The sequence below is a fragment of the Mobula hypostoma genome, chromosome 18, assembly GCF_963921235.1.
Source record: "Mobula hypostoma chromosome 18, sMobHyp1.1, whole genome shotgun sequence".
Lineage (NCBI taxonomy): Eukaryota > Metazoa > Chordata > Chondrichthyes > Myliobatiformes > Myliobatidae > Mobula > Mobula hypostoma.
The window spans coordinates 10,809,526-10,828,804 of record NC_086114.1 but is presented as its reverse complement, the minus strand read 5'-3'; the positions used below and the strand labels follow the sequence as shown (position 1 = coordinate 10,828,804).

The following is a 19,279-nucleotide window of genomic DNA, read 5'->3' as shown; positions in this document are numbered from 1 at the left end:
AGGTCTGGTTCTGTGGCTGTGTGTCTACCCGGTCTGCAGTTCTGTGTGATTGTCTTAATGTGTGTGTATCTCTGTGGATGTGTGTGAACTTCAGTTCTGAATGCTGTTTGGTAATTTATATTGTTTGCATGATTTGTTTTTTCCTCTCTGCATATTGGGTATTTGACGGTCTTTTTTTAAAAAAGGTTCCATTGGGTTTTCTTTGTTTTGCGGCTGCCTCTAAGGAGACAAATCTCAATGTTGTGTGAAGTATACATAGCTTGATAATCAATATACTTTAAATTTTGATTGTGTCTGTGGTTGTGTGTACGTGCTGGTGTGTGTGTGTGAGTTTATGTTTGTGTGTGTGTGTGTGTGTGTGTGTGTGTGTGTATGGCTCTGAGGTTGTGTGTGAGTGTATGTTGTGTGTGTGTGTGTGTGTGTGTGTGTGTGTGTCTCTGCGGTTGTGTGTGTGTGTGTGTGTGTGTGTCTCTGCGGTTGTGTGTGTGTGTGTGTGTGTGTGTGTGGCTCTGAGGTTGTGTGTGTGTGTGTGTGTGGCTCTGCGGTTTTGTGTGTGGGTGTGTGGCTCTGCGGTTGTGTGTGCGTGTGTGTGTGTGTGTGTGTGTGTGTGTGTATGGCTCTGCGGTGTGTGTGTGTGTGTGTGTGTGTGTGTGTATGGCTCTGTGGTTGTGTGTGTGTATGGCTCTGCGGTTGTGTGCGTGTGTGTGTGTGTGGCTCTGCGGTTGTGTGTGCGTGTGTGTGTGTGTGTGTGTGTGTGTGTGTGTGTATGGCTCTGTGGTTGTGTGTGTGTATGGCTCTGCGGTTGTGTGTGTGTGGCTCTGCGGTTGTGTGTGTGTGTGTGTGTGTGTGTGTGTGTGTGTGTGTGGCTCTGAGGTTGTGTGTGTGTGTGTGTATGGCTCTGCGGTTGTGTGTGTGTGTGTGTGTGTGTGTTTGGCTCTGAGGTTGTGTGTGTGTGTGTATGGCTCTGCAGTTGTGTGTGTGTGTGTGTGTGTGTGTGTGTGTGTGTGTGACTCTGAGGTTGTGTGTGTGTTTGTGTGTGTGTGTGTGTGTGTGGCTCTGCGGTTGCATGTGTGTGTGTGTGGGGGGGCTCTGCGGTTGTGTGTGTGTGTGTGTGTGTGGCTCTGCGGTTGCATGTGTGTGTGTGGGGGGGGCTCTGCGGTTGTGTGTGTGTGTGTGTGGCTCTGCAGTTGTGTGTGTGTGGCTCTGCGGTGTGTGTGTGTGTGTGTGTGTGTGTGTGTGGCTCTGCAGTTGTGTGTGTGTGGCTCTGCGGTTGTGTGTGTGTGTGTGTGTGTGTGGCTCTGAGATTGTGTGTGTGGGGTTCTGCGGTTGTGTGTGTGTGTGTGTGTGTGTGTGTGGCTCTGCGGTTGTGTGTGTGTGGCTCTGCGGTTGTGTGTGTGTGTGTGTGTGTGTGTGTCTCTGCGGTTGTGTGTGTGTGGCTCTGCGGTTGTGTGTGTGTGTGTGTGTGTGTGTGTGTGTCTCTGCGGTTGTGTGTGTGTGTGTGTGTGTGTGTGTGTGTGTGTGTGTGTGTGTGTGTCTGTGTGTGTGTGGGGCTCTGCGGTTGTGTGTGTGTGTGTGGCTCTGCGGTTGTGTGTTCTGGTGATGATGGTGACAATGCTTCAGTTATGGGCCACTGAGCTTCACAGCCTGGTGCAGGGTGCAGGCCTCTAACGTACAGTAGGCTGGTGTTTAACACACCCGCTTAGAGCTTGTTTTCAGCAAAGGAGACAGATTGTGAGTGAGGCAAATGCATCTTCTCTCCCCTGCAGCTGGTATCATGGAGCTATCAGCCGGACGGATGCTGAGAACCTCCTGCGTCTGTGTAAAGAGGCCAGTTACCTGGTGAGGAACAGCGAGACCACCAAGAACGACTACTCCCTCTCGCTGAAGTAAGTGCCTCGTGCAGAGCCTGCCATCTTCCCACTCGTCTTGGGTTAGCACTGTCTAGACAGGTCCTCCCGCCAGCCACCACTGGGCTTGTCAGCGTACTTCACCATCAGAGATGTAGCTATGTACCACAGGTCGCCTCCTGTGGGCTCGGGACCTGGAACAGGGACAGGGACAGGGTGGAGAGATGGTGGAGGGCTCAGATCGGGGGAAGGAGAAAGAGTAGGTGGAGGCTGGGTTGGGATGGGATGGGATGGGGACAGGATTGCCGGCTGAGTGTTTCCCATGTCATCATCAGTAATGTAGTGAGATCAGAACAACACACACAAAATGCTCGAGGAATTCAACGGGTCAGGCAGCATCTATGGCAAAGAATAAACTGTTGACGTTTCAGGACAAGGCCCTTCAGCAAGACTGGAAAGGAAGTTTTTTGTTTATGGTTTTTCATAGATGCTATTGTATTTCTTTACTTTTTCCTGTAAATGCCTTGTCTTCTTTTGCACATTGCAGTTTTGTTTACGTATGGATGGCTTTTGGTAGATTCTTTTCCAGTCCGGATGAAGGGTCTTGGCCTGAAACATCAACTTTTTATTGATTTCCATAGATGCTGTCTGACCTGCTGAGTTCCTGCAGCATTTTGTGTGTGTTGCTCTGGATTTCCAGCATCTGCAGATTTTGCTGTGTTTATGATTTGGAGCTCACACACACACACACACACACACACACACACACATGTATAATGCACACACTGTGTATTGCACAAGATTTTCAGTACCTCAGCATCTGTAGAAACTCCTCTGTCTCAGCCTGCTCAGTAGTTGCCCCACCCTAGGTGAGGTGGAGGGGAGACTGGAGACTATTTTTATTCAATAATCCCAGAATTACACCCCTCCCCACCCAATTTCTTCCCCACTCATCCAGCTTTGGGAACTGTAAATCCATTCAGCGCAGAACTCGCAGGTTGAGCAGCATCTATGTAGGTAAAGGGAGACGATATTTCCTGATGGAGGGTTTCAATGTCACTTTACCTCCACAGGGTGTAACTGAGTGCCGTGGACTCACTGGGCCATGAGGGCCAGTTGTCGTGCTGTATCTGTAAATACAGGGTGGAAGGGTGGAGTTACATCTCTACCAAATAAGGTATAAGATGTTTGTTTCCTCTGCTAGCCTGCGGGTCACGCTTGGGCAAGGTGTAGCACCTGCTTAACCAACCCCCACCTCCCCCCACCCCCCGATCAGGGTCACCTGAAGCCATGGGATCAGATAGTGGACGGTCGTATAAGCAGCCAGTGCATATCACAATTCCTGGTTATGCTACCATTGACGCCAGGCAGACCATCTCTGAAGGGTATTGACAATGGCTGGGGTCACCCACTTCTAAAGGCACTGCCCGGAAGAAGGCAATGCCAAACCAGTTCTGTAGAAAAATTTGCCAAGAACAGTTGTGGTTAAAGGTGATAATCACCTACATCATACGACACATGATGATGATGGTCTGTAAGTAAATAAATACACGAGTTATTTCAGGGCCAGAGAGCAGCCAGCTGCCTTTAGTGCCCTGACATGTAAGTAATTTGGCCTGGAATATTTGGAATTTAATTGTTGGTCAGAAAGGTTTGTAACTTCAGCAGATTCATCCTATAGAGCGGGAGCACAGAGTGCTTTAAGAGAAAGACATTTCCTGCACTTTAATGGCTTGTGATACCAGAGGGTAGTCACTGTCTACAAATGTTAGAGCTTCTTCCGAACTTCATTTGATCATTTCCTTTCTCCAGCTGTATAATGGAAACCTCTTTATATCAGTATGTGAAAGTCCTTAAGTACCAGCCCATCTGCCAAGTGCCATCGACCCGCACCTGGACCATAGCTTCCACACCCCTTTCATCCATGTACCTAGGGTGTCAAAGGTCACGGAGAAAAGGCAGAAGAATGGAATTGAGAGAGAAAATAAATCAGCCATGGCAGAGCAGACTCGATGGGCTGAATGGCCTAATTCTGCCCCTATATCTTATGGTCTCATGGTCCTGTTTTACAAACAAAATGTCAAAGTAAGCCTTTTAAACGAAGGGTTACATCAATACTTTCCACCTTCAGTTAATTTGCCTCAACTCCATCCTGTATACCCTCTTTTCAGAAAACTAAAGACGAGAGATTCTGCAGCTGCTGGAAATCGAGACACACACACACACACACACACACACACACACAAAATGCTGTAGGAGCTCAGCTGGTCAGGCAGCATCTATGGAAAGAAATAAAGAGTTGGTATTTCAGGCCATTTCTTTATTCCTTTCCATAGATGCTGTTGGACTTGCTGAGTTTCTCCAGCATTTTGTATGTGTGTGCTATTCCGCTTCCTTCTCTGCCACAGGTAATGGCTGTTGCAGAAATAGATATAAACGCATGTGAAAATATTAATATTTGGTGCAGTCATTTATTTTGATTTCCATCCCGCGGATTAACAAAGACAGCAGTTCCCAGAGTTATTAGAAAATGGGAATTACATTGCTGTCTGCTCTGCCTCCCAAGAGACCAGCAACCGATCGGTTGGCATTTTCTCAGGAGACAGCACATCATGCTTACAGGACTGTATACAAGAGCTGACAATTCAGCCCTGTGTTGCTTTGAGGGGCTACGTGAGCTCCTGTGCATCCCCATCCTCGTTGCCTGTGAGCTAAATGTGAAATGACAGTGGTTCGGTGAAAATTGAAAAGCATATTTAAGGAGCGTGGGGAGGTAATATCATGTCACTGCGTAAAGAGATGGGGACCGGTGTCTGTGTGTTCAGGATTCAGTCGCTGTCCCATGCTTTCACCTCTCCCCCCCCTCCTTCTGTCCCCAGATAGCCCAAGTCAGGAATTACCTCCCTTGTCCTTCACTCCTTGAACAGCAATTAGCTTCCGTTTGGTACTTTGCTGCCGCCCCTGACCTTTCAGAGAGAGATGAAGATCCCCCAGGGTAAGGCAGAGATTGGTAACAGTGAAGGGATGACGTTCTCAGGGCTGTTTAGTTAGTGACTTCAGTTCATGCCTGACTGTGGGTTGCTTAACTCAGGGAGTGTCAGAGAAGTCCAGGTCCTAGTCTCATTCACTCGTCCAGACCACGGCTAGTGTAATGCTGTTACAGCACCAGCAACCCCGGTTCAATTCCCACTGTCGTCTGTAAGTAGCTTGTGCATTCTCCCGGTGACCATGTGACTTTCCTCCGGGTGCCCTGGTTTCCTCCCACATTCCACTTACGGGTTAGTAGGCTAATTGTTCAGATGGGCGTAAATGGGCCAGAAGGGTCTGTTACCATGCTGTATCTAAATAAAATACAGGGTTTGAATGAACAAGGGAACAATAATAATCTGATCCCCCTTTGTTCCATTCAATCCCAAATCTCACCTCCCTTTTCACAATCTTGACGCTAATCCCTGGTTAGGCCCGGGCCAGAGTGGAGATTTAGCCTCCTTGAGGCAGGAAGGAGAACATGGTCACATGATCAATGGGGACATCACCTCATGAGTTGTTGAGGGGCCATTTTACTTAATTAGACATACAGCACAATAGCAGGTATTTCCGGCTCAAAACACCCAGTTACAGCCATGTGACCAATTAACCTACTAACCGGTACATCTTTGGACTGTGGGAGGAAACCGGAGCACCCAGAGGAAGCCCCATTGGTCACGGAGAGACCATAAGAGCCCTTTACAGACAACGGCTGGAAGAGAACCTGGCTTACTGGTGCCGTATTAGGGTGACGCTAACTGTTACACTACCGTACCACCCCATTTTGCTTGTCAGCTGGCCTCAGGTCACCACAATACCTCAAGCTGCTGAGGCGGAGGGGTGCAGGAGTGGGGCCAGAGGTCACCTGGCAAAACTGTGAGTAATTATTGGTGGTAGAGAGAGGCAACACGGGAACAGGCACTTCGGCCCATCAGCCTGTACTTGGAGTTGGAGGGGCAGCAGAGTCGGGGCCTTTGGAAATGAGGAGGAACATTTTAAAATCAGTGCCTCAAAGGCTTCACCCAATAAAGCCATTTGGTAGCTGGGGTGCGCTGGCGTACTGTAAAGCTGAGAGGTTCTGTGGGATGTTTAATAATTGGAACAGATTTCCAATCTGTGTAAAGTATTTTTGCTGTCTAAGATTACAATTTGGCATTGATCGGCATCCACTAATGCAGCTGCCTGTAAATCATAAGTCTGCTCCCAATTCATTTCTCTCACGGTGTCTGTTCTAACTTCCATTGACATACCTCAGATGGTTTGGGATTGTTGAGCCGTCAATCTGCTGTAAGTTGCATGATTACTATTGAACAGTCAGTGGAATAATACATGAGGCATCAGTGACAGTCAGCTGTGTAGCTCCCTCAGCCTGAATCCTTATCCAGTCTCAAAGAAGACAATCTCACCACTCCCAGAGTCTCCAGCCAACAAGATAAATGTAAATCACTGCTGCGCTGTGGGAAACAAGGTATCCGAATCAGAATATCGAGATGTACAGCAAAATACAGTGATAGAGGTGTACAAAATTATGAGGCGTATAGATAGCGCAAATGCAAGCAGGCTTTTTCTGAATCTGTGTACAGGAAAATCCCATGTGGTGATAATTAGATTATGAAGACATGTAGTCCCCTTTTATTGTCATTTAGTAATGCATGCATTAAGAAATGATACATTATTTCCTCCGGGGTGATATCACAAAACACAGGACAAACCAAGACTGAAAGAACTGACAAAACCACATAATTATAACATATAGTTACAAACAGTATAACAATACCATAACTTGATGAAGAAGTCCGTGAGCACAGTAAAGTTCAAAGCTTTTCAAATGTCCCACATCTCACGCAGACGGGAGAAGGAAGAAAAACTCTCCCTGCCATGCCGACCACAATCCGACTCTGAGTCATCCGAAAACTTCGAGCTCTGATCAGCTCTCCGACACCGAGTACTGAGCGCCATCACTATCCGAACGATTCGACCTCCTTCTCGGTCGCCAAAAGCAGGCAAGGCCGGGGATTTTGAAGCCTACCCTCCGAAAGATTCCCGACCACACAGCAACGACAGCAGCAGACGGGCGTTTCAGAAATTTCTCTAGATGTTCCTCTGTGATTTCACGTCCATTCTCCATCAAATCAGAATTGTCCACTGCCCCTATTTAACAGATACGACGTCATTTTTCACCGGAGAGCTGCGCACGCGCGGCGCGCTGCCATCTTCTCCCCCCACCGATGACCAGTTTGGTACAATTCACACTGCTCCTCTTCGACATTGTGTAATGGGATCCGTTACACGCAAACAAGATGGTGTTCAATCTAACAGGCGGCACGGGCACATAGCGGTCAGTGCAATGCTTTATAGCACCGGCGATCAGGTTCAATTCCCGACGCCATCCGCAGAGAGTTCGTATGTTCTCCCCTTGACCACCTGGATTTCCTCTGCAGGAAGATGTGCGGGTGAGGGTGAGTAAGTTGGCGCTGGAAGCGTGGCAATACCTCCAGCAAATCCTTGGAGTGTGTTGGTCATTGATGCTAAACGATGCCTTTAGAGTCATTGAGTCATAGAAAAGTGCAACACAGAAACAGGCCCTTTGGCCCATCTAGTCCATGCTAAACTATTTAAACTGGCTACTCCCATTGACCTGCATCAGGACCATAGCCCTCCATATCCCTATCATCCATGTACCTATCCAAGCTACTCTTAAACATTGAAATCGAGCTCACGTGCACCAGTTGTGCTGGCAGCTCGTTCCACATGCTCACGACCCTCTGAGTGAAGAAGTTTCCCCTCAGTTTCCCCTTAACCTTTTAACCTTTCAGTCTTAACCAATGACCTCTGGTTGTAGTCCCACCCAGCCCCAGTGGGAGAAGCCTGCTTGCATTTGCTCTATACCTCTGTCAATGTATTTCACTGTATATTTCAATATTTTGATGTAAACGTGACAAATAAAGCTACTCTTTGTCTTTAACGTCACACTCATGTGGAAGTCCTTAAGTACCAGCCCATCTGCCAAGTGCCTCTGAGTGATGAAGTTCCCCCTCAGCTTCCCCTTAAATATTTCACCTTACACCTTTAACCGATGACCTCTAGTTCTAGAATTCCTCACTGTGACACCGAACAGGCACCACTTTAATCCTCAGATCCCCTTTGACACACTGACACCCATTGTATTGCCTTGGGACCACTTCATCCTGGGACCCCCTACTTAGAATCTCTTTCCTCCTCCAGGAACCATTTCCTGCCCCGGAACATCCCTCCCCCCTCAACTACTGTCCTTGAACCCCTTTGACTCTTGGATCACTTTATCTCTACATAGATCTTATACCTCTTTAATGTTGTAAGACCCTCCGCCTCCCTTTCCATTTTGATACCTTGACTCTAGAATTTCTTCATTTCCCAGAAGATTCGGACACTGTCCTGACAGCCTTTTGTCTCAGGTCTCCTTTTCTGACCTGTGGCTACTGAACTCCCCAGCTTAAGCCTGTGTGATTGCAGACTGATACAAATAGAAGCAGGCAACCAGGTTCTGAATGAAATCTACTTCAGTCTTGATGGTTTACACTAAACACATCAGTAATGCATCTTTAATGAAGCTCCCTAGTATCAGATGCCGGCACATTGAGGGAATCCAATTGAAATTAATAAGCTTTATATAACACAGGTTATGGCTTCTGAAATTAATTTATGTGCAAGTTGCAGTGGTTTGTGCCCTGTATTAAGAGGCGTGTTGGTTCAATCTGGTTTCTCTTTCAAGAATTTATAGCAATGCCAAAGGGATGTTGGCTTTTATCTAAACGGTGTTTTATCTGAGCTGAAAGATTGTCTTAGCTTCTCTCCTGTGCTTTCTGAGTTAAAAGATACACTTTGTTTTATTTTGCTTACCCCGCAGTCTCTCAGCTCCTCCATCTCTCGATCGTTGTAGTAGTTTATTTCTGTCACTCCCCGCTCACATCTGTACTCTGTTCTTTTCTGTCTCCCTCACTCTGCCCGAGGAGGAATTTCTTTAGCCAGTAGGTGGTGAATCTGTGGAATTCATTGGCACAGATGGCTGTGGAGGCCAAGTCTTTGGGTCTTTAGGCAGTGACTAGTGGGGTACCGCAAGGCTCAGTGCTGGGACCGCAGCTATTTACAATAAACATTAATGATTTAGATGAAGGGATTAAAAGTAACATTAGCAAATTTGCAGATGACACAAAGCTGGGTGGCAGTGTGAAATGTGAGGAGAATGTGACGAGAATGCAGGGTGACTTGGATGGGTTGGGTGAGTGGGCAGATGCAGTTTAATGTGGATAAATGTGAGGCAAGAACAGGAAGGCAGATTACTATCTGAATGGTGTCAAGTTAGGAAAAGGGGAAGTACAACGAGATCTAGGTGTCCTTGTTCATCAGTCACTGAAAGTAAGCATGTGGGTATAGCGGGTAGTGAAGGAAGCTAATGGCATGGCAGGACTGTCAAGTGTCGAAAGGTTGGAGCGACTTGGGGTTGTATACACTGGAATTTAGAAGGATGAGAGGGGATCTGATTGAAACATATAAGATTATTAAGGGATTAGATACGCTAGAGGCAGGAAACATGTTCCCGATGTTGGGGGAGTCTAGAACCAGAGGCCACAGTTTAAGAATAAGGGCTAGAGCATTTAGAACAGAGTTGAGGAAAAACTTTTTCACACAGAGGGTTGTGGTTCTGTGGAATGCTCTGCCTCAGAAGGCAGTGGAGGCCAATTCTCTGGATTCTTTCAAAAAAGAGTTAGATAGAGCTCTTAAAGATACTGGAGTGAAGGGATATGGGGAGAAGGCAGGAAAAGGGTACTGATTGTGGATGATCAGCCATGATCACAGTGAATGGTGGTGCTGGCTCGAAGGGCTGAATGGCCTACTCCTGCACCTATTGTCTATATTTAAAGTGGAGGTTAATAGGAACTAGATTATAAGGGTGCTGAAGGTGAGGGGGAGAAGACAGAAGAATGGGTTTGAGAGGGATAATAAATCAGCCATGATTTATTATCCCTTAGCATTCTTGATGGGCCGAATGGTCCAATTCTGTTCCTATGTCTTAAGGTCTCTCTCCCGCTCTCTCTCTCTCTCTCTCTCTCTCTCTCTCTCTCTCTCTCTCTCTCTCTCTCTCTCTCTCTCTCTCACTCACTCACCAACACACTGGATCTCATACCTCATCTGTTCTCTCTTTCTGTCCCCCCTCCCTCCCTCCCTTTCTCTCTCTCTCTCTCTCTCTCACACACACTCCTCACTCTCACTCACCATCACACTGGATCTCATACCTCATCTGTTCTCTGTCCCCCCTCCCCTATTTTGTGCTCTCTCTCTCTCTTACTCTCTTTCTCACTCTCTCTCTCTCACTCCCACTCTCTCACTATCACACTGGATCTCATACTTCCTCTGTTCTCTCTTTCTGTTCCCCCCCCTTCCCCACCTATTTTGCTCTCTCTCCCCCTCCTTCTCTCTCCCTCTCCTCCCTCTCTCCCCCTCTCCCTCCCTTTCTGTCTTTAACTCACCATCACACTGGATCTCATACCTCTGCTCTTTCTTTCCGCCCCCCCCCACCATTTTGCTCCCTCTCTCTCCCCCCCTCTCTCTCCCTCCTCTCTCCTCTCTCTCTTTCTCTCACTCTCTGTTTACCCTCTCCTTGTCCCCTATATTTCTCTCCCTCTCTCATTTACCATGTGAGATATATGCAGATTTTATTCCGATACCAGCTGCCTGTCTTGAATGCAGTTTGCATATAAATTACTTACTTAAAATACAATTATAGCCACTCAGATGGTGTAACCGAAAGGGTTGGGCAAGTAATTACAGAGCCTCTCCTTCGGGCAATTACACGGCTGATGGCGAGGGTAACCGACAGGTTGAGGTGCCCTTGAATTTGATGATCTGTGCCCTCTCTGAACCACTTGCCCCAGCTATTAAAGGGTGAACAGTCAGAGGGAATGACTGTCTCTCCTGCTCCGGCAACTGAGGATTGTAGATGGACAGTGGGATCCTTCGTTTAAGAAAGTCTACCTTCTTTCCCAGTCTCTAGAAGTTCTGTTTTTTTTTTCTGGTCCCAGTTTAATGGAGGTGCCATCACTGTTTCACCAAATATGAATCTGGATCAGACTGCTTTTAAAGTTCTGCACACAGTTTGGGGCTCAATCTCATATGGAAAACAGTGCAAGGAATGATCTGTAATTCCACTCCCTATTCCCATTTTAAGAAAGCAAGAGGAAGACAAAGACAAATGATGATGGAGACAGCCGCCAGAGAACTGGAAATGAATACCAATGAATTGATCCACTTGACCCGAAACAGGAGTGTGTGGGCCATGGCAGTCAAAGCTCAAACTGGGCATGGCACCTGATGATGATGATGATGATTCCTATCTTGACATGTTGGTCCATAGCCTCCTCTATTGCCACATGAGGCCACTGTCAGGTGTAGGAGGAACACCTCATATTACGAATAATCTCTTCTTGGGCTTCTGTAATTGCCAGCTGCCCTGAGTCCTAGGTCATCTTATATCAGCACGGTGGAAACCTGCGTCAAGGCACACAGGAGGTCTATCCGTTTGGGTTACCGGGAAAACTTGCTGGTGGCAGAACATTGCATTCACGTTGGATTGACTTCAACGCCGCAAAACTACTGGCCATGCCACTGGCTTTTGGAGCCGCCTGGTAAAGGAAGCCATTGAAGTAAAAGTAGCGGGAAAGAATTTTAACGAAGACAAATGTCTCGCTCTAAAGTAAGAATTGGAATTTGATTGTAAACAAAGTGGGACAGCGGAAACCTGATTGGATGAGGTTGAACCAATCAGAAGGGATGGGTGACGGGGGTATAAATATTACTGGACTAGACATGCCTAGGCATCATCTCTGATGAAGATGGCAGAGTTTGACATTGAAGTGTTGGTTAAACTCTACACTTGTACCCAGCTGGAAGCCTGTGAAGAGTTGATTTGTTATCTATGCCGGGAAAGCACTAGACCCTTTTTGCCTCATATTATGTCTGGGTAACTTGACAGCATGAACGTCGATTTCTCCCAGTAAATTCTACTCCTCCCCTACTCCCTTTTCCCATTTCCCACTCCGGTTACCCTCTCATTCCCTCCCTTCTCCTCACCTGCCTATCACTTCCCTCTGGTGGCCCTCCTCCTTCCCTTTCTCCCATGGTCCGCTCTCCTCTCCTGTCAGATTCCATCTTCAGCCCTTTGCCCGTTCCCGTATCATCTCCCAGCTTCTTCATCCCCAACTCCCCCACCCACCTGCCTTCCCCCTCACCTGTCTTCGCCTATCACTTGATAGGCTTGTAATGCTTCCCCTCCCAGCACCCCCTAATTCTGACTTCTCACCCCCCACCTTCATTTCCAGTCCCGAGAAAGGGCCTCGCCTGTTTATTCCACTCCGTAGACACTGCCTGACCCGCTGAGTTCCTCCAGCATTTTGTACATGTGTTACTCTGGGTTTCTAGCATCTGCAGAACCTCTTGTGTTAAAGAAAGATATTTACAAGGATGGAACCAGAACATTAGAATATAAAAATATCTCACCAGTTAGCCCCTCAACCTGTCATGCCATTCAGCAAAATCGTGGCTAAGTCTCTGTCTCCACTCTATCTGATTACTTGACACTGCTGCAAGGATATTTTCATTGCATGGATACGTATCAGTTGTGCATGTGAAGTAAATTGGACTTAGAGTTTGATCCCCAAGTCTTGTACAGTATCAGCCTTGGATACAATGACTTAGGAGAGATTGCCACTACAGCAGCTGGTGGATTTAAAGTAATTAAATAGAGGGGAAAAAAGCTATCAATTAAAAATAACGGCAGCTCAGAAATACTAACCGTGGAATGGGTGGGTTGTTGTAAATGCCCATCTGGTTGGTGCACGTTGTCTCATACTGAGCAGAGTCTCCACTGCCCTGTGGTGTTGGTGCTCCAGACTCAAAAGCTGGTGTGATTACAATGTCATACACACAGAAACTGCCAGTGAAATCCCACTTCACCACCATTGATTTACACTTAATAACTCTCTGCTGTGTCCTTATTGAAATTCCCATAATGAGAGTGGATAATTTATCAGTGGCGTTGATGGAGAGGATAGATATTTCAGGGTTTTTCTGTTGTTCTTGAAATGAAGCTAAGTAATCCTAACGTCATGGCAGGGACAGTTTAATATCTTGCCTGTAGGACAACTCTCCCTCAGTATCACCCCCCCCCCCGCAGAGTGACCCTCCCACTGTACCCCCCACAGTGAAACTCTCCCTCAGTATCACCCCCCCCGCAGAGTGACCCTCCCACTGTACCCCCCACAGTGAAACTCTCCCTCAGTATCACCCCTCTCACAAAGTGACCCTCCCACTGTACCCCCCACAGTGAAACTCTCCTTCAGTATCACCCCCCCACACAGAGTGACCCTCCCACTGTACCCCCCACAGTGAAACTCTCCTTCAGTATCACCCCCCACAAAGTGACCCTCCCACTGTACCCCCCCACAGTGAAACTCTCCCTCAGTATCACCCCCCCACAGAGTGACCCTCCCACTGTACCCCCCCACAGTGAAACTCTCCCTCAGTATCACCCCCCCACAAAGTGACCCTCCCACTGTACCCCCCCCACAGTGAAACTCTCCCTCAGTATCACCCCCCCACAGAGTGACCCTCCCACTGTAGCCCCCCACAGTGAAACTCTCCCTCAGTATCACCCCCCCCGCAGAGTGACCCTCCCACTGTACCCCCCACAGTGAAACTCTCCCTCAGTATCACCCCTCTCACAAAGTGACCCTCCCACTGTACCCCCCACAGTGAAACTCTCCTTCAGTATCACCCCCCCACACAGAGTGACCCTCCCACTGTACCCCCCACAGTGAAACTCTCCTTCAGTATCACCCCCCACAAAGTGACCCTCCCACTGTACCCCCCCACAGTGAAACTCTCCCTCAGTATCACCCCCCCACAGAGTGACCCTCCCACTGTACCCCCCCACAGTGAAACTCTCCCTCAGTATCACCCCCCCACAAAGTGACCCTCCCACTGTACCCCCCCCACAGTGAAACTCTCCCTCAGTATCACCCCCCCACAGAGTGACCCTCCCACTGTAGCCCCCCACAGTGAAACTCTCCCTCAGTATCACCCCCCCCCCCGCAGAGTGACCCTCCCACTGTACCCCCCACAGTGAAACTCTCCCTCAGTATCACCCCTCTCACAAAGTGACCCTCCCACTGTACCCCCCACAGTGAAACTCTCCTTCAGTATCACCCCCCCACACAGAGTGACCCTCCCACTGTACCCCCCACAGTGAAACTCTCCTTCAGTATCACCCCCCACAGAGTGACCCTCCCACTGTACCCCCCCACAGTGAAACTCTCCCTCAGTATCACCCCCCCACAGAGTGACCCTCCCACTGTACCCCCCCACAGTGAAACTCTCCCTCAGTATCACCCCCCCACAAAGTGACCCTCCCACTGTACCCCCCCACAGTGAAACTCTCCCTCAGTATCACCCCCCCACAGAGTGACCCTCCCACTGTAGCCCCCCACAGTGAAACTCTCCCTCAGTATCACCCCTCTCACAAAGTGACCCTCCCACTGTACCCCCCAGAGTGAAACTCTCCCTCAGTATCACCTCCCTCACAGAGTGACCCTCCCACTGTACCCCCACAGTGAAACTCCCTCAGTATCACCCCCTCACAGAGTGACCTTCCCACTGTACCCCCCTCACAGTGAAATTCTCCCTCAGTATCACCCCCCCGCAGAGTGACCCTCCCACTGTACCCCCCCACAGTGAAACTCTCCCTCAGTATCACCCCTCTCACAAAGTGACCCTCCCACTGTACCCCCCCACTGTGAAACTCTCCCTCAGTATCACCCCCCCCACAGAGTGACCCTCCCACTGTACCCCCCTCACAGTGAAACTCTCCCTCAGTATCACCCCCCCACACAGAGTGACCCTCCCACTGTACCCCCCCCACAGTGAAACTCTCCCTCAGTATCACCCCTCTCACAAAGTGACCCTCCCACTGAACCCCCCCACAGTGAAACTCTCCCTCAGTATCACCTCCCTCACAGAGTGACCCTCCCACTGTACCCCCCACAGTGAAACTCTCCCTCAGTATCACCCCCCCACGGAGTGACCCTCCCACTGTACAAACTCTCCCTCAGTATCACCCCCCCACGGAGTGACCCTCCCACTGTACCCCCCCACAGTGAAACTCTCCCTCAGTATCACCTCCCTCACAGAGTGACCCTCCCACTGTACCCCCCACAGTGAAACTCTCCCTCAGTATCACCTCCCCCACAGAGTGACCCTCCCACTGTACCCCCCCACAGTGTAAAGAATTGTTTAGTATCTCTCCTCTGACAGCGTGACTCTCCCTCAGTACCACCCCTTTGTTTCACAAAACTATAAAAGTTTATTTACACAACAAATACATAAAGTATAAACATTCAGTATTTACAAGACAGTGAATAAATTCAAATTAGAACATGATTATTACTATCTACAAAACGGTCAATTCCCTTGGGGGGGGGGAGGGCTACCACTCCCGAAAGTTCCCCACTGTAGCCTTTGTGACTGCACGCTTCCGCTCCAAGAATAGCCAGGCTTGAACGTATTCCGGAAGAGTCAGCCCTGGCAGAGCCCTCTACTTTCCACCGCCTACATCTGTGAATGGGCAACTTGGCCAGGCCCCAGAGCAAGTCCACCAGCAGGTTCTGCTCGCAACCCGCCCCCTCAGTATACAAGGAGCGCGGGGGTGAACTGCAACCAGAAGTGAGCAGCAGCCCCTCCAGACACTCAAACAGGAGCTGCAGCCTCTCACTCTTCACATCAGCGTGGTACACTGACTGCTCCCAGGCACAGAATGGACAGGTGGACGGGACATCAGTGGACCTGCTTAAAGTCCTGTTGCATGGTACTGCCCGATGCAACACCTTCTATCCGAGGTCCCCGATGTACAGGGGAAAGACCCCTGCACTAGGGATCTCCTCCGCAGCCAGAACTTCTCCACTTCCTCGACACCCACTGTGATAGGATGGGGACCAGTCCCCCACGCAGTCAGGGCACCATCCCCCACCAGCATGGGAGCACCATGTCTGGACGAGATTAGACCCCATACCCTCAACAGCTCTCAGTAAAAGCGAGGCAGTTCCCTCAGAGCGGCACGGCTGATTCTGCCCGCTGGAAGCCGCTTGCCCTCCTGCAGGGTATGAGGCAGAGAGCCGCCAGCTGGGTGCACACACACCAACGACTGACCGACTTCCGCAATTGAAAGACTCAACAGGGACCCAATGCCTCCTGTTGCCCCAGCCTCTGAGTCCACCAGCCTCTTCTGGGTCCTGGAGACTAAAGCAGTGGGCAGGACTAAAGTAATCAGTCGGTACCATATAATGGAGGCGACCAGCTGATGTATAAATAATGCCCTTCCCTGGTATGAGATCGCATGAAGGAGGCCTGACTAGTGTCCCAGTCAGGCAGAGATCTTTGTCTCCAAATCCCACCAGTTCGCTGGCCAGGCCTCCTCCATTGATCTCAGATAGACCTGCAGGTAGAGGAGGTGCATGGTGCTCAACCCCTCCGGTAGGGACTCCACCTGCCACTGACCCACCAAGAGGCCCGCACTCTTCTCCTAGTCGACCCTTGCAGAGGATGCAGCCGAGAAGACCCGCTGGCAGTCTCGCATCCTCTGCAAGTCAACAGGGTCAGTGATCATGAGAAGGACGTCATCGGTGTAAGCCAAGAGGATGACCTCCATTCCTGGTTTGTATAGAACCAAACCCGTTAACCTCTTACGGACAAGGCACAGGAATGGATGCATGCAAACTGAGTACAACTGCTCCAACATGGAGCACTCCCGACACCGCCCCCCCAAAGCACAAGGGCGCTGCCAAGGACCCACTGTACTCAACAGCACTCTACAACAGTTGGACGTGGGCAACAAGATGCTGACCACCCTGACAAATGCCTTCTCTTGGTCAAGGGAGAGGAAGACGACTGACAGACCAGCCTCTCGGCACATGTAAATCAGGTCCCAGCCAAGGTGGATATTGTCCTGAATGGTCTGCCCTGGGACTGTGTAGGACTTGTAACTCTTGCTTCAGTTAGCGGCTTAATATAGGGGGTGATAGCCCCCGGCCCGGCCAAACTTAAGAAATATAGTTTGGGTGGATGTTGCACGATGTGTCCCCTGTTACAAATCAGTACCCCGAAATAATAAACAGTACACAATATGCGATTAAACCATTAAGCTTTATAATTCTTACTTTGACTATATGGTTAGTAGAGAAACGAAATAAAAGGAAAAGGGGGCCCAATCTTATTAAACCATCTGTTGTGCAAAGTTGGAGCTCACTGATAAGTCAATCGTCCACCATCGACCTCCTCCGATCGTCACTGCCCTTCTGACCCTCGGTCCTAGTCCACCCCGTCCGGTGGTGTACCAACTCTCTCCATTTGCGTCTTCTCTCCTCATCTCTCCCCGGCAAAAGCCTGCGAAAAATCTACTTCCAGATTCACAAGACAAAGCAACAAAATCCTGATTGGCTAACATGCATAACCTCAGTCCTGTTATCTCCAGCCATAACCCAAACATTGCTGCTACAGAGAAACCGTTACCTCAGCACTGAACATTACAGAGAAGCCATTTCATTAGCCTTAGCAGTGAAACATTACAGAGGAGCAATTACAGCACGTTACAGACTGATCAGGGTGGACCATCTGAGCCAGCATGGAGCCCAGACGATTGACCATTGCCCAGGCAAAGATTTTGTACTCTGCACAGAGGAGAGATACTGGGCGCCAATTCCTTAGGCAACAGAGATCCCCCTTCTTAGGCAGCAGGGCTACAGCTGCTCTGCGCCAGGAGAGAGGCATCTCACCTGTCTCCAGGCTTTCCCCCAGTACCCCTGCATAATCTGCCCCCAGGATGGCCCAGAAGGCCCGGAGAAATTCAGCAGTCAGACCATCAGTCCCGGGGCTTGCCTCTCGGGTTGGGGACACTAGTCAGCTGCACCAAAGATAGTGGTGCATCAAGCTACACAGCACTCCCAGGGCTAACCCTTGGCAAGTCCTCCCACTGAGCCCAGCATGCATCCTCACTGCACGGGTCAGGCAAGAATACAACCTCATAAAAGGAATGGACTTCCGCAACAATTCTTGCTGGATCCGTGACGGAGGAGCCACCCTCTGCAGGATCTCCATGAGCTGCCTGCGGACACCCCCTCCCCTTCTCGACAGAGTAGAAGAAGGGTGAGGTGTGAGCCAGGTCCTGCGGCATCTGGACCCGCGACCTCACGTAAGCACCTCGGGACCTCTCGAGCTGCAGGTGCCTCAGCGCCTCCTTCATCCTCTAGTACTCATCCCAGAGGGGCTGGTCTCCAGTGGTCAGCCTCAGCAGGGACTCTGAGTCAATCAGCTCCTCCTCAAGCCGAGTGATCCTGAACATCTGTCACTTGGTCGACCCGCAAGCATATTCCTGGCAGAACGGTCAGATGTGAGCCTTGCCCACATCCCACCAGAGCCCCACGGAGGGGAAACTCCCCCATCTTTCCTGCCACGTCCTCCAAAACTGACAGAACGAATCCCGGAAATGGCCACCTGCCAGCAGCTGGTTGTTGAAATGCCAGTTCACGGACCCCACCCGTGCAGGCAGCACATTCAGCTCCACCCACACCAGGTGGTGGTCCGAGCACGCAACCGGCCGCATGGAGGCGGCCAACACCCAGGAGACATGCGCCCTGGAGGTGTACAGTTGATCGGTCTGCGAGCACCTACCCCCTCTGTACCTCCTTGAGATTGCACAGAGGTCAGGGTGAAGGCTCTGCCAGGCATCGACCAAATCAGAGGATACGAGCAACTCCCTTAACTTTCTTACCGATGCTCGACTACTCCGGGGACCTCGAGGGTGCAATTGAAATCACTTCCCAGGATAAAGCACTTGCTACAATAATGGACCAAGGCAACACAGACACTTCTTGGAACAGGCGCGATTGCATCGGGCCGGGCTCAGGGGAGTAAACATTTACAGAATGCATTGGCACACCGTCCTGGCACACAGCGTGGTGAAGCAGGCGGCCTGGCACGAGTTCCTGAACCTGCAATATCTCAGGCTGGAAAGAAAAGGGCCAACAAGATGGCCACCCCGCTGGATGTGGAGCTGAGGTGGTTCATGGGGACGCCTCCTCGCCATTCCAGGAGCCAGGTAGATTCGTCTCCTGGAACGGTGTGGGTTTCCTGCTGGAAGGTCACCGCACATCTCCCGTCCCAGAGGACAGACAGATGGCAGAGTCTGCTGAAAGCCCCCCTACCGTCATTGACACTAAGTGTTGCAACACATAACTTCATAATGCACTTTATTGTGACCTCTGACCAGAGCCCCTGGGAGAAAGAGCAGAGCTCTCCTTCAAGCCCTCTCCCATCTTCACCCT

General features: G+C 49.9%; 1 protein-coding gene across 4 annotated transcripts in view; it reads left to right on the top strand.

The window, feature by feature from the left end:
* Positions 1–19,279, top strand: part of LOC134358324 (SH2 domain-containing adapter protein F-like) — a 257,415-nt gene that overhangs the window by 196,602 nt on the left and 41,534 nt on the right. For all 4 annotated transcript variants that reach the window (XM_063070436.1, XM_063070438.1, XM_063070437.1 and 1 more), the window contains one exon: positions 1,767–1,886. In XM_063070436.1, the coding sequence (XP_062926506.1) occupies positions 1,767–1,886 (120 nt within the window). The remainder of the gene's footprint in view (positions 1–1,766; positions 1,887–19,279) is intronic.